Below are 15,504 nucleotides of genomic sequence, written 5' to 3'. Positions count from 1 at the left end.
AACAATGGTAGACAGCTCCAGTCTGAGAAGTATTTAACTGTTGATGAAATTGAAAAATAGGACTGCCTTCTTGGCTGAACAATATTCTGATCTTTTAGTACTTCATTATGCTAATAAATGCATTATGCTGGAGTACATCCCTTTTCTATCCTAAAAACTCTGACTGGGTGCTTTTTGTTCAAGCCGTTATTATTTCTTACACAGTCCCACTTCTCTCTGAATCTGTAATAGAGCATAGTCACTCTTTCTAGTGATGGGTCTATTGGTTATAGTGTTGGTCTCAGATCTCATGTCTAAAAATACCCCCGATACAATAGACACCCAGGGCTCTAGATCCCAATGTTGATGTCTAAGACTATGAGTCTCTGTCAGACTCTTAAATATATTCTCCAGTTTTCCATCAGGATTGTGGACTAAATTAACCCTTTTGAGATATAACTTAGAAAGAAAGCTAGGAACCCCCAGACTTAAAGGCATTTTTTTATACAGAATTACAGAATTGTTGAGGATGAAAGGGACCTCTTGAGATCATCTAGTCCAACTCCCCTGCTCAGTAAGGGTCATCTAGAGCAGGTTACCAAGGACCACATCCAGTCGGATTTTGAATATCTCCATAGATGGAACTTCCACAACCTCTCTGGCAACCTGTTCCAGTATTTGACCACTCTCACACTAAAAAAGTGTTTTCTTGTGTTCAGACGGAATTTCATGTGTTTAAATGTGTGCTCATTGACTCTCGTCCTGTCACTGGGCACTACTGAGAAGAGTTCTTCATTCCCTCCCATCAGGTATTTATACACAGTGATAAGATTCCCCCTCTGAGCCTTCTCTTCTCCAGGCTAAACTGTCACAGCTCTCAGCCACTTCTCATATGAAAGATGCTCCAATCCCTTAATCATCTTTGTGGCTGTTCGCTGGACTTTCTCCAGTATGTCCATGTCTCTCTTGTACTTGGGAGCCCAGAACTGGACACAGGACTCCAGGTGTGGCCTCAACAGTGCTGGGTAGAGAGGAAGGATCACCTCCCTCAACCTGCTGGTAACACTCTTCCTAATCCAGGCCAGGAGGCTGTTTGCCTTCATTGCTGCAAGGGTGCATTACTGGCTCATGGTCAGCTTGGTGTGCACTGGGACCCTCTTCTTGGGGGGAAGGTCCTTCTCTGCAGAGCTGCTTTCCAGCCAGTCAGCCCCCAGCCTGTACTGGTGCCTGGGGTTATTCCTCCCCAGGTGAAGGACTTTGCACTTCCCCTTGTTGAACTGTATGAGATTCTTCTCTGTCCATTTCTCCAGCCTGTCCAGGTCCCTCTGAATGGCATCACAACCATCTGGTGTATCAGCCACTCCTCCCAGCTTTGCATTGTTTACAAACTTGCTGAGGGTGCACTCTGTCCCAGCATACAGGTCACTAATGAAGAGGTAAAACAGTATTGGCCTCAGTATCAATCCCTGGGGTACACCACTAGTGACTTGCCTCCAACTGCACTTTGTGCCACTGATCACAACCCTCTGAAGTCCTGTGTGGGCTTCCTTTCTGGGCTCTACTTGTTCCTTTTCTGAGTGTTTGAAGTTCTTCCTAATGTTATTTTTTGTTAGATAAGTCATCTTAACCTGAACAACTCCTCAGGGAGACCTTAAATGTGCAGGTGGCCTCTAGTCTGCCCAGATTTACATTGTGTCAAATTTTTCTCTTGCATGCATCAGTGGGATGTTTCTGTTCTCTTTCCCAATCCTATATGGCAGAAATATCATCCTTGATGATATGAAGAAGAAAAACCTTGTTTCATCTGGGTAGATCAGTAGCTGGGATCCATTCGAATTGTAGGTTTCATTTGTATCTGTTTGATAGGGCTTTATTGACGATTCAGTTTTCATTCTGTTATCTAAAATGCAGTTCAATAGGTTTTTCTGGGACATGTTCATATATGTGTTCAACTCATGATGCAATATGGAGTCTATTATTTTATTCAGCGATTTATCACTCTAGCAGTGAGAATTTGTATGAGTTCTGGCATGATTTTGAATGACATAGAGCCTAAGTAAGGGCTTCTCAGTCTAGTCATAACAAATAAATCTGAAGTAGTCATCGAAAAAAAATGTTTTTCTAAGTGTTTTCTTAAACAATGTAAGCTTGTTTAATATGTGAGGTTATAGGTTAAAACTCATTACCTTCCATTTATAAGCAATGAAAATAGTATCTTAGAATCTTTGTGCCTTCAGAAACTGTATGTAAATTCATAAGCACAATATGCCCAAGTGCCTATTCTCTGTTATGGTGTAAATGCTAGGAAGAAAATGGCTCTTAGAATTATTAATTGATTTGGAATGAGATTTTTAAATTCTATGAAAATAATTTAGCCAATACAAATACTTTTGAAAACTCGATTTCTTACTTTCTTATGTTCTTATGTCGCAGAAATTTGTCTCTGGATAAAGACATGCTTAATTTTGAACTGTTGTTAATAGCATGTCAGAATGTGTGAGAAAGGCTGATAGCTTGGTCAGTATTTTTTTAAGCAATAGAAAAAAAGGTGATCAGTATGCCTTTAGTGTAAATAAATAGGCTTAATTTTTTTTGTTAATAGAAATATGCAATTTAGATACAGAAATAGAAATTATTGTTGTTTATCATGCTTTTCATGGAAAACTAAACTCTAAAAATGTACTGTTATAGTAACATTTTTCTTTGATATTTTTTCCAAGTTCTTTGATGTAATATCAACTACTGAGAAACCATTGGCAGAGCAAGACTGGTATCATGGTGCAATTCCAAGAATAGAAGCCCAGGAGCTGTTAAAACAGCAAGGAGACTTCTTGGTGCGAGAGAGCCATGGGAAACCTGGTGAATATGTCCTTTCTGTGTTTTCAGATGGACAACGGAGACACTTTATCATACAATATGCTGATGTACGTCTCTGATATAGTACTAAATATTCAGTGTTAGGAAGTTAATTATTTCAGCTAAACAATTTAGGATCTACATAATTTACTGACACATAGATTTAGCCTTTATACGAAAATATGAAAGCTGTTGGAAATATTTCCATCAGTGCTCAAATTGGAGGAAAAGGTAATTTTTTGGAATAAAAGAAAAATATGAAGTATGAGGCTATTCTACATCTTTTAGCCTATGTTGAAAAACCAAGATATTTCTGTAAATGTTTTGAAATCCAGAACTTATTACTACTCATTTATGCATGTATATTTATTTATTTTTAAACCTATTTTCACAGTTGGTGCTTATTAGGCTACTTTTAATTGAGATTATAAAGATTCCATTGAATCTTCCCAAAAAATGGAAAAATTCACTTAGGAGAAAATATTCTGTGCTGTTTTGTATATAGCTGGGAATTGAAGTCCATGCTGCTTTGGAGATACATGTGTTCTTTTTAGCCTTGTGGATGTTGTTTTGTTCAGCAGAATACAAATGCTTGTGAATATTACATAGCATGTATGCTTCTGAGTAAAGACCAAAACTGATCCCTTTGTTTCTCTAACTTAGGAAAAACTGGTCATTTTAAACTACATTAATATTTATTTGCTTTCACCCAATGTATTACTTTTTATTTTTAATGCATTTCTTGGTTTTATTTATATATGTATTTTTCTTTTTACCTTTCAGAATTTCAAACTCATTCAAAATAAGATAGTGCTCATAACATTACTAGAAATGCTTCTAGTTCTTTACTCTGTGAATATAGGTACAATATACCAGCAAATCAGTCTCAGTTTTGATTCAGCAATACTAACAAAACCTACTTCAGTCTGATACAATAAAATGTCCCAAACATCAGTCAAACTATACAGACAAATTTACAAATTTGGTAGCATAACTATGTTTACACTATGTTTCCCAGTCTAAATCCCCAGCTGATGCAGCATACCTGGGGAATTCAGTATTGTGTTGCTGGTTTATTTTTTTTTAATGAGGGGTAGTGGTATTGTTCAAACTTCATAGAAGTTGGAAGGTTTTTATAGGGTCAATATGGACACTGGTCTGTCTGGGGTTTTTGTTAATTTTCACCCACAGCTTTCCTTTTAGGATTTAACAATTGACAAAAAGTCAGTGTTTATTTTATTTTATTTTTATGACCTTAAAGTATTTCGGTGTATCAGAGTGCTGAATGAGAAAATAAGAGCAATAAAACTACCTATACCTAGATACACACAGTCTTATAAGATCCTTGGAGCTCTGATCCTTACTCAGCAGAATTAAATGCATGTTATGTGCTTAGTGTGGCTGAAATAATTTTGTGTAAATCATTGTATGTCATACTCCAGTGGGGCTTCAAAAAATGCAGACTGGGAGTGGGCTTTGAAGTTGGTTAAAATAGAGATTTTTTTTATAAGTATTACTTTGAGGCTACCCTTATCTGTAATCTGACGCTTTTTAATATCCACTTTTCCAAGAAAAATTTACAGAACTGTAAATAAATCCCCATAATTTCACTACTTTCTCTTAGGTGTTATATTAGAAATGTAAGATTGATACTGTTTAATATTGCACAATCCAAACATTATCAGGTCACTAGATCTCTCTGCTTGTACATTTAGTAATAGCACCTTATGTTCATCCACTCTTGGGATTAATTTGTGGGAGATTTTCTTGACAATCATGGAAGCTAAAACCTTTTATTCTTAAAGAAATGCAAGACTCCTTATGCACTCTTATGGGTTGAATGATCTACATTTATTGTGAAAAAAAGCTTTAATTTTTTTTAAAAAAAGCTTATTAACCCTAAAAAGCATTTAATAAGTGGTGGGATTGTTATGGCCATATGACAAGAGTGACTGGATTCATTAACAACTTGGTATGGAAGTTTGCTGAGAGTAAAGTGTAAGAATTTTTTTTCACATTGGTATAAATAGTGTTGAATCAGCTCTCTGTGATTGGTCAAATCACACTCTTGCATCACTGACAGGTTTGGTCCCCATTGGCCTTAAAATTTCTTATGAGTCAAAGACTACAGAGCAGAAGTACAACATATACCTGTTTTAACGGTAGTCCTTTAATTGCATAAGTATTCTTTCTAGTTTTGCAAATATTTTTAAGTGCTAATCCCAATAAAAGTATTTGCGTGATAAATCAGTTCATCTTTCAGTTTTAAGCATCAAAATTCATTGCTGTCACTGAGGGCTACTCTGTTTTTCACTGTTCCTCTTTGAGGCTATGCTATTTTCAAACTGTTGTTTGTTAGTGATTTTAATCAGGATCCCATGTAAATACACAGCATAAAAGAATGTTGTCTGCCCTGAAGGTAAGTAAGCTTAAATAGCAGCAGATGAGTGCAAGGCTGGGTCTGGTACGAGGAAATGTTATGCAGTACTGGTTATTGTGCTAGGCAGACTCTCGGGACATGAGTACCCTAACCATGCTAAAGTTCATCAGAACAGATATTTGAAGGAGGTTGTTTGAAAGGAACGGAGACTAGTGTTACTGGGCAAGCAAAGCTGAGTCAGTATTAATTAGTGAATGATGTTAGGGGAATAAACCACAAGTATTTTAGACTGTGAAAGCATGTTTACAATAGAGAACCAGTAATAAGATAAAAATAAGTGACATGACCAAGCTCTCTTTACTAATAGTGATAAAACATTACAGGAAATGGATGTGTTTATTTCTAATGAAGATAAACTTGGTATAATGCATTCTGCAAAGAATTTAACTGTAAGTGTTAGAAAAAAAAAAAATCTGCATGGCAGTGGTAGAGGTTTTCATTGCCCAGTTTTGTAAATGAACCTGAATCACCATCTATGCTTTTTTTTTTTTATTGTGGTAGAAGTGTTATTAAATTGATTAGGATAGAGTTTTAATTCTGTAAAAGCAAACTTTTCTTTATTTTGTTACTAGTGATGAAAGCTTGGTAATGTTCTTTTACAGTTTCTTCTTTGAAATTTTGGTTGTACAGAAACAATTATTTCCTTTTACTTCCATACAGAATCAGTATCGTTTTGAAGGAACTGGGTTTCCAACTATTCCTCAGCTCATAGACCATCATTACACAACAAAGCAAATTATTACAAAGAAATCAGGTGTTGTTCTGCTGAATCCTGTTGTTAAGGTAACACATGCATTCCAAGAATTCTATTAAACTGAAAGTATTTTGGGGTTTGTATTATCATTTAACATATGTTCCTTGTGATGACGAGTGGTAATATTAAGTAGGTTGTAGAATATTTGTATATGCTATTAAGTCAATAATTTGAGTACTGGAACTATCTCGGTTGCTGGCTTCTAGACAGAAGACACTGCAGTTTTCTTTAGTGTTTATTTCAGCATGCAAATTCTTGGAAGATTTTTTGTTCTTGCTCACTGTTTTGTGAATCTCCATTCTTTTTCTGAATGTTTTCAGCCTTCTCTACTCTGCCCAATGCATTCCTCCAAAATAACACTCCATCCTGATTTATATAATAAATAATTGCCATCCTGAAGGAATGGCATTCAGAGTCTGCCAAAACATCCTTGTACTTTTTTTTCTTTTCTCTGCTTTTGAGTTTCCCGTTTGGATTCCACTATGGACTATGTAACTGAAAATATTAGTTCATTGTCCATAACATTGTAATGAAGAAGTTGTCTGAATAAAAATGGTTTTCTTTAAGTGGTAAAATTCTCAAATCACAGTTTCATCTCTGTTTTAGATCTCATATATAAGGTACTGATATAGACATGGAAACAGGTACTGTCCCACCAGCATCATTGCAAATTTGAAATAAAACCTTTTAATCTGTAAGCCACTTCAGAATGTCTTTCAGAATAGAAACAAAAAGGGATATTAAAATATATCACCATTTAGAAAGCTTAACAATCTCCTTGCATTCTTCCAGTAGTTTTGTGGTTAGTATTTACTCGGTTGATATTTCATTCATAAACCAACTCTTTTCAACTTAATCTTTCTGTTTTAACTATGAGTTAGCCATTTGTTCTTAATGAAAAAAAAATTGACTGGTTTCAAGCATACTTAAGGCACATTTTACATTCTACAAAATTTTAGAAAGCATAACATTATAATTCAGAGTTAGTTTCCTTCTCCAAAATCCTAGTTCTTTTCCTCTAATAATCCTAAGAAATTAAAGCATATTTCTGTTATTCTCAAAATTAATGTATTTTAATGCTTACCTGTGCTTGCTTTAATAATAATTAAAAAATAAAAAAGAGCATGAGTTAGCTGTTAAAATGAAAGCCTTTTTTTCTTCATAGCTTTTAACATCTATATACTTATTCTCTATATTGCATATATGTTCAACATGTTTTTATGGACACTTGCTAGCTTTAGTAAATGTATATGGACAATTTTGATCAAATAAAAAATGAAAGTTATTTCTTCTAGGTAACTCTTAAAACTTGAATGACCTTTGCTTTTTGTCTGCTTTGATGATAAAGATATTGAAAATTTATTACATCTTATATGAGTTGTACACTGTGGTCTATTTGTGAAGTGCATTTATTCTGCTTATTAGTGCATTTATTCTGCTTATTTCCTGGGGAATTTCAACATTTATTGAAGTTGATATGTAGGGAGGTTTTTTAGGTCTTAATTGATACATATTTTCTCTATTATATATAATTTTTAATTTTAAGGAGTGGGGCTTTGCAAATACTCATTTTTGGTTAATGTCTTGCTGATTGCAAAACTGATATTTTATTTACTGAACATAATATGTTGGTTTAAGTTCATTATTGAATATATGGGAAAGCTTAGGATTTTATCTTTGATATGCAAATAGTTATATTTTGATATAAACTGTTTGTTGCGTTAAAGGGTAAAGAAGTTTGGCAGAAAATAAACCCCCTTGTGTTCCAGCTTATCCTCAGATGTCAGAGGGGCTGGGGGCAGCTAGGTTTAATTTCTGAGTGATGTCCAATTCAACACTATAAGTCCAGTCGCGTTCAATATGCTGAACTATCATGATGACGGATGCACTTAATAGCGTACTGCACTCTCAGCTTAGCTGCATTCAATGCATAAGAATTACCAGACTTAAGGAGTTTGGTTGCGTTAAATAAACTATCACAACTAGATTAATGAGCAGCGCAGTTTATTAAAGCAACAGTACAGGTTCTTTTGGATTGCCGGTGATAAATACACGGTCTGCAAAGCACATGCAAATAATAATACAGTTGACTATAAGCACACTAAATTATGGAAAAACTCTATAGAGATTTCCAAGTTTCCTGGGGAAGCGCTTGGTATAACCGAGGGTTCGAATCTTACCCAATAGGTGTCCCTATGGGGGGGGAAGAGAGGTTCAGCCCATCGACTGATCCCAGAAGTCAGCGATGTCCTCCCAACTTGTCTATGATGGTGTCTTCCCTAGCATTCCTCCTCTCTTAAGCCCTTTTATACTAGTTTCTTATTTTTAGGTGGAGCTTGAGTGACTCTAGTCATACATACCTTTACTATGATTGGTATAAAGTTCTCTCGCTTTGCTTTTAAAGGTATATGCTAGGGAAAACTCAGAGCGCATGCTCACTGAGGGGTGGTCGCACCTTGAAGGCGGGTAGCCTTTGGGATGGAGGTGTGTTTTGGTATTATAATGAGATTATAATAAGCAAAGTTCACCCAGAGAACATGATTTAGCATGTCACTACTCCAGAACTGGGCACTTATGATATAAATCAGATGTAAGGCCATAGCGTTGACAGAACCCTATTGTTTCACCTCCTTGCTTCAGTGGATTCAATGCAGGGACCTTCCATTCTTGTTCCAGTAGTTCCAGTTCCCCATCCCTGCAGTGATATCACAGAGCCTGGCCGCGGTGTCTCCACTCTGCTCCACCCTCCGTGTTGTTTCTCAGAGTCAGCATACCAAGCTCCCCTGGTGTCGCTAACATCTAAGGTTGCAGGTTATGTTGCTTAGGGAATTATTATGGAACAGATTTCTTGCATATCCACTGCATTCCACCCTGGAGGTTTACCTTCCCTTAAGGGGACACACACACACACACACTTATTGATAAGTCACCTCCAGCAATCATTCCACACTGTTTAAGCTAAAGATAAAAGGCTGTCAAACCAAAAATGAAATCTTTTTATGTCTGTTTGCAAATTCCTTTTATAATACTATAATTATTTTTAAAATTTAATGCTTTGTCTGTTTCCTGGCTTTTTTTCTGGCTTTGTATAATATACATATTACTGCAGAGCTTTCAGTGTATAAAAGCAGTTTTCAGTGTATAAAAGCAGTTTTCAATGTATAAAAGCTTGTAATAACAGCCCTATTTTAACAAATGTAAAATTATAATGTAGTATGTTACTACATGCTAAATGATAACAGAGTTTATTCTTAGTTATTCTGTTTGTTAAACGGACCTGGAAAACATAATTTCTTTGTTCTCTGTTGTTTACTTGGAATGCAAGGAACTTTCATATTCTTAACATTTTGTTTCATTTTGGTATTTTTTTTAATAAAGTTATGTTTTATTTATACATAGTTTTATGTAACTATGTATAGTCAAAGAATTTTTCTAGTACATATGCTATTGGTAAAATATGGTCCCAGATCAGTTTCTTGAACATTTCTGCATTACTTTACTTGAGCTCATGTCCTTTGAGGTGTAAATGCACTTATGAATAGTTTAAAATCCCTTGGTGATAACCAATCCTTATATGACATAGAAACTGTACAGACACATATGATTTTGTGTGGCAGGTCTTTTAATGTCTGAAATCCGTACCACTACAAATGCATCCATCATATCATAACCTCCTTACAAAACGGACTGAGGGCCATTGAGTTAGTTTCAGTATTAACTTAAACTAGAGCAAATTTTAGTACTGAGGGTGATGCCAATCTTCTGTCTTATAACCAGGTGGTAATTGCTTGCAGTTGTAGTGATGAAGTACTTTCATTACTCAGGTTTTCCCAAGTGCTGCAAATAATCATCATCCATCCATAAAATCCCATCACACAAGTTCTATATTTGGTGATATGACTTCCTTTGTGGTGATGTGCTTCAGTGTTAATAGTCAAGAGTAATTCCTTTAGGGTTCATGAATTTTTCAACTTTCATCAGGTTACATGAAGTAACAGAAAGAATGTCTATGATATTATTGATGGTTAGTGCTAAAAAGAATACTGAGTGCTAGGAAACTTTATGGTTTTAGTATATGTGTAACACATAAATTGTATGTTTGCTTTTAAAAAATTAAGAATTATGATCTTGAGTGTCTAATAGCTACTTATGCCATGTGTAAACTAAAAACAATATATAATGCACTTTAAATGCTTCATGACCAGCAGTTTGAACCAAATAAGAAATTGAAAAGTGTGTTAGCTAAATATTTTTAATTGGTTTAGAGCAGTTGTTTTAAAATTTTTTTAACTGTCGTAGATCTTTGCAACAACTTTTTTTTCTGACTTATGTTTTTTTGTTCTCCCATCTGATCAAAATGAGTTCTGGAAAAATGTACTTCAGAATTAAGAAAAAAGTGTGTTGTGAGCTTTCCTTTTTAATTTTCAGCCTTCATGAGTTTTGCAAGTTAAAAGTTATTGTATCTGATCATAAGAGAAATTATTTATTAGTAACTGGGGTTCTTCTCAGTGTGCTATCCATATTTGTATTCCATTGTATCTGCACAAGTTCATCAAATGGCTGAAAAAAAAATCTACCAGTAAATGTGGTTATTTGTATACTGCTTATTTGTATACCCATTGCACTGTGAATAATTTCAAAGTGAGCAGTTCAGTCAGAAATAGCTCTTGGATTCCTAAATAAATAGCCACTATTGATCAAGCAAAACAAGTTCTTTCATAAGTATCTACAGTAATATAGCATTTGTTACAGATGCGTGTGGATCTCCAGGAGCTATCTTGCAGTTGCCAAAACTATGATTCCTCTTTAAGGATTTCTTCCACTCTAATGCAGTTAACTTTCTTGGCAGTTCATCACTGAGATATATTATTCTACAAGATCAATCCACAAAAGAATTAAACTTCTTTGGTGAAGTCCACTGTCTTCTGACACTTCAGCTGTGGAGGAGCAAAGGATAAGCTCAGAAGAAGCTGCAAACTTACAAGGACAGGGCTATTTTCTTGCATCAAATATATGTATCAAATGTATGTAGTAGTGCCTGAATTCTCAAGAAGCTGAATCTGAGAGAGTATTTAAATGTTGATTAAGAAGTAATTCAGTGACCACATGTGGTGGGTTGACATTGGCTGGCTACCAGGTGCCCAGCAAGCCGCTCTCTCACTCCGCCTCCTCAGCAGGACAGGGGGAGAAAATAAGATTAAAAACTTGTGGGTTAAGATAAAGGCAGTTTAATGAAAGCAAGTAAAGGCAGCATGTGGAAGCAAAGCAAAGCAAAAAGATTTATTCTGTACTTCCCATCAGCAGGCAATGTCCAGCCACTTCCTGGGAAGTAGGGCCTTAGTACATGTAGCGGTTGTTTCAGAAAACAAATGCCTTAATAACAAATGCCCCCCACCTCCTCCTTTCTCTTAGCTGTTATTGCTGAGCATGACATCATATTGTATGGAATATTGCTTTGGTCAGTTTGGGCCAGCTGTCCTGGCTATGTCTCCTCCCATCCCAGCCTACTGGCCTCTGGGGTCAAGGGGAGTTGGAGAGACAGCCTTGATGCTGTGGGAGCACTGCTCAGCAGTAGCCAAAATATTGGTGTGTTATCATCACTGTTCTAACTGCAAATGCAAAGCACAGCACTATGAGGGCTGCTATGAGGAAAGTTAATTCCATCCCAGCCAGACCCAATACAATCTCCACCCCTTATTCCATACTGTTTGTGTCATGCTGAGGTCCCACATTAACTGATACATTTATATATCTTCTGACCATCCCCTTGTATCTCTTTCTCATTCCTGAAATCCCCTCTTACCAATACTTACAACTTATACTACATACTTTATACCCAACATATGGATTTATACATTCTCATTAACTACTATCCTCTGTCCCTTAACATATAGATAGATATTATTTTCCCATTCCATGGGTTTCTGCCACTCCCCTGCAAAATACCCATAAGAACAGGCTATGACTTGGGCCCCATCTGTCAAGATGAGTGGTCAGGACAGGAGAAGCAGTGTGACTGATTGTTAGGTGCCAACACCATCTTGGTTTGGGTTACTGCTGAACTCACCCAGTTCTTTGCAAAGATCATTCTGTCAGTTCAGGTGGTTCCTGCTGCATTACTTCCTACAACATACAACTCACATCACAGATTATTTTTCCCCCCAAGGTTAAATCTCCTTGAGGAACACACCGGGTCTCCCCATCCTTCCGCATTACCCACCAAGTACACCCAAAGCCTTGAGCGAAGACAAACCCACAAATGGACTTGCCTTTTCCCAAGGGAGGAGCAATCCACACCACCTTCCCCAGCCACTTCCCTATGTACGCTACAGGGACCTTCTCTCCTCCCACAGTATGTAGGAGTTTTGTTTGGGCAGTACTGGGATGGTTAGCAGATCCTCTGGTGTTTACCAGCCAAGCGGCTTCTGCTAAATTTATATCCCAGTGCTTCCATGCCCCATTGTCCAATGCTCTCAACATAGTCTTTAACAGTCCATTATATCTCTCAATCTTTCCAGATGCTTGTGAGTGATAGGGGATGTGATACACCCAATCCATGCCATGTTTCTTTGCCCAGGAGTCTATGAGGTTATTTCGGAAATGAGTCCCATTGTCCGATTCAGTTCTTTCTGTGGTGTCATGTTGCCATAGAACTTGCCTTTCACAGCCCAGGATGGTGTTTTGGGCAGTGGCATGGTCAACAGTGTATGTTTCCAGCCACCTGGTAGTCGTTTCCACCATTGTGAGTATGTAGCACTTGCCTTGGGTTTGTGGCAGTGGTCCAATGTAGTCAATTTGTCGGGCCTTGCCATATCAAAAACACAGCCACCGCCCTCTATTGCAGGAAGACTTTACTTGCATGGCTCGCTAGATTGCGGTGCATGTTTCACATTCATGGATGAGCCGTGTGATGGCCTTCATGGTCAGGGCTTGTCGCGGGGGGATTTAAAGAGAGAGAGAGAGAGAGAGAGAAATGAGGGGTTTGGATTGTTTAAAGAATCACCTCCAATAGTATTAGCAATAGAAAAATAATTTAATAGAAATTTGTATAAAAGTGCAACTTCACAGAATTCGATGGCAAGGTTCACTCTATTACTTAGTACATGGATGAAATGCACACAGGAAAATTAAATCAGAATCAGACTAAACTTATGTATATAGGGACCGAAAACATAATAGGGTAAAAGGGAATGTGGGAAAGGGTAAGGGAAACCCTCCCATTGAGTCACGAGGTTCAGAGAAGACCCCCTTGCTTTCTAAACTCCTGTTGGAGTCTAGGTGCAGCTGGATCGACTCCTAGTCCCAGACTTGGTCAACGGTTTATATCTACAGGGATTATGAGTATAATAGCAGCCTAAAATTCATTCACAGTTGAATAAAAATCACGACCGAAATTTAAGTATAAATTTGAAAGTAATAACTTATAATATACTTAATAACTTTTAATATACTTACTGTAGACTATTCAGGTTAGTACACGCGCATGCATAAAGAAACTAAGAAATACATATAAGAGAGTAAAAGAGAGTGAAAGAGTGAAAAAGAGGTATACCTGTTAAAAGTTCTCCTCGAGGTCAGTGAAAATATTCACGTCAAATGCTTCGGCATTTGTCTCAATGGGCAAAGGGTCAAGCCTCAAGGAGCGAAGAGAATCAGCCCAGGTCATGTCGGCTTTGGGTGACAGACCTCTGATTTTCACAAACAGGAAAGTTTGCAAGCTCTGAGAAGTGTCCCACTCAGAGGGAGATGCTGGTCACAGCCTGCTGCAGTCCAGGAGAGCTCAAAGGGCCTCACTTAGTACCACTGTTTATAGGTTCAGGAGATGATTGACTTGTCATCAACAAAGTGCTGGTATCCCAGCTGTGCTGGAAAATTCCAAGGCTGTTGGAGAATAACTCAAAACATAGATACGGGATGCTCCAAAATTGTCAGGGGAGGATTGTAATGTCTCAAAGGTTGTTATGAGAGAGAACTGGCTGCAGGTTGTTATGAGAACTGGCTATCTCTACTCCCATCCCCCCACCTTCGCCAGGCAGCAGGAGTCTTTGAGACATACAGCATATCTCCCTGTCTTAGCTGTGTAAGAGTTCCTGGCACAGTCAAGGGTTGCTTAACTGCCCGACTCATTACACTTATGCTAAGGCCTAGCGAGCCTTCCCAAGTTCGTAAATCAGCCTGGAGAGGGGGAAAGAAATGCACCACCACAGGGCTACCTCTTGATCACGACCCCATCTATATGATGCATCTCTCCCTAGATGTCCCGATGTTTTGTGGGCCCATCAAGCTACAAATAGCTCACCCTTACACTCCCAGTCTGGGGCTACCTTAGACACTTCAATTCTGGCAGCCTAGTGTACCTGCTTGTTTTGATGTTCTTCAGTAGCAGGGTTCTTGGGCAAGTGAGTATCTACATGACCTACCTTTAGAGTGATGTTTTCTACCTGAGCAGCGATGTCCTATCAAAATGCAGCAGCCCAGATAGGTTTACCTCTGTGCTGCCAATTGGTCTGCTTCCACTGCTGTAGCCACCCCCACAGGCTGTTTAGCACCATCCATGTGTCACTAGAGAGAGTATTGGCTACTTTTCTCGTTCAGCAATCTCTAGGGCCAGCTGGATGGCTTTCACTTCTGCAAACTGACTCAACTCGCCTTCTCCTTGAACAACTTCAACGACTTCTCATGTGGGACTCCACATAGCAGCTTTCCACTTCTGATGGTAAACAGAGCATAGTGCCTTTCATCTTCTTTTAAGTCATTATATGGTGTTGTCTCTTGGGCATGAGTCACCTCCTCAGGTGATGCTCCAAAGTCTCTGCCTTCTGGACCAGTCCACAATCTCTTCCAGGATTCCTGGACAGTTCGAGCATGAGCCCATTGCATGATGAAGGCTACCCACTTAGTCCATGTAGCATCAGTTACATAACATGTAGGGGGACACTTCTGTTGAACATGCAGCGTAGCACAGGCAATTGCAGTGCCAAGAGGAGCTGTGCTTCTGTACCAACAACTTCTGAAACAGCTCAAATGCCCTCATATGCTGCTAGTATCTCTTTTTCAGTTGGGGTGTATGTAGTTGGCTTCTGATCCTCAATACCCCTGGCTCCAAAACTCTAGAGGTCGACCTTGGGTTTCTGCTAGTGTTTTCTGCCAGAGGCTCCAGGTGAGGCCATGCTCCCCAGCTGCAGTGTAGGGCACATTTTGCACAGCTGATCCTGTACGGATGGGGCCAAGAGCTACTGCATGATCTATCTCCTGTTTGATCTGTTCAAAGGCTTGCTATTGCTCAGGGCCCCATTCAAAATTCTTCTTTTGGGTCACTCGATAAAGAGGGCTCACAAGCTGACTACAACCCAGAATGCCTATTTCCAGAAACCCACAATCCCTAGGAAAGCTTGTGTTTCTTTTTTGTTAGCTGGTGGGGACACAGTTGTTGTTATCTTATTGATCACATCCATAGGGATGTGATGACATCCAT

General features: G+C 38.1%; 1 protein-coding gene across 4 annotated transcripts in view; it reads left to right on the top strand.

Annotated features, from left to right (window-relative positions):
• LOC138683425 (tyrosine-protein kinase Fer-like) overlaps positions 1–15,504 on the top strand; it is a 219,998-nt gene that overhangs the window by 87,042 nt on the left and 117,452 nt on the right. For all 4 annotated transcript variants that reach the window (XR_011322956.1, XM_069775155.1, XM_069775156.1 and 1 more), the window contains 2 exons: positions 2,700–2,903; positions 5,936–6,058. Coding sequence is in view for 3 of the 4 variants with exons in the window: in XM_069775155.1 (XP_069631256.1) it covers positions 2,700–2,903; positions 5,936–6,058 (327 nt within the window). In the remaining variant the exon portion in view is untranslated. The remainder of the gene's footprint in view (positions 1–2,699; positions 2,904–5,935; positions 6,059–15,504) is intronic.

This window comes from Haliaeetus albicilla, chromosome W, assembly GCF_947461875.1.
Source record: "Haliaeetus albicilla chromosome W, bHalAlb1.1, whole genome shotgun sequence".
Lineage (NCBI taxonomy): Eukaryota > Metazoa > Chordata > Aves > Accipitriformes > Accipitridae > Haliaeetus > Haliaeetus albicilla.
This window is presented reverse-complemented; position numbering and strand designations above follow the sequence as displayed.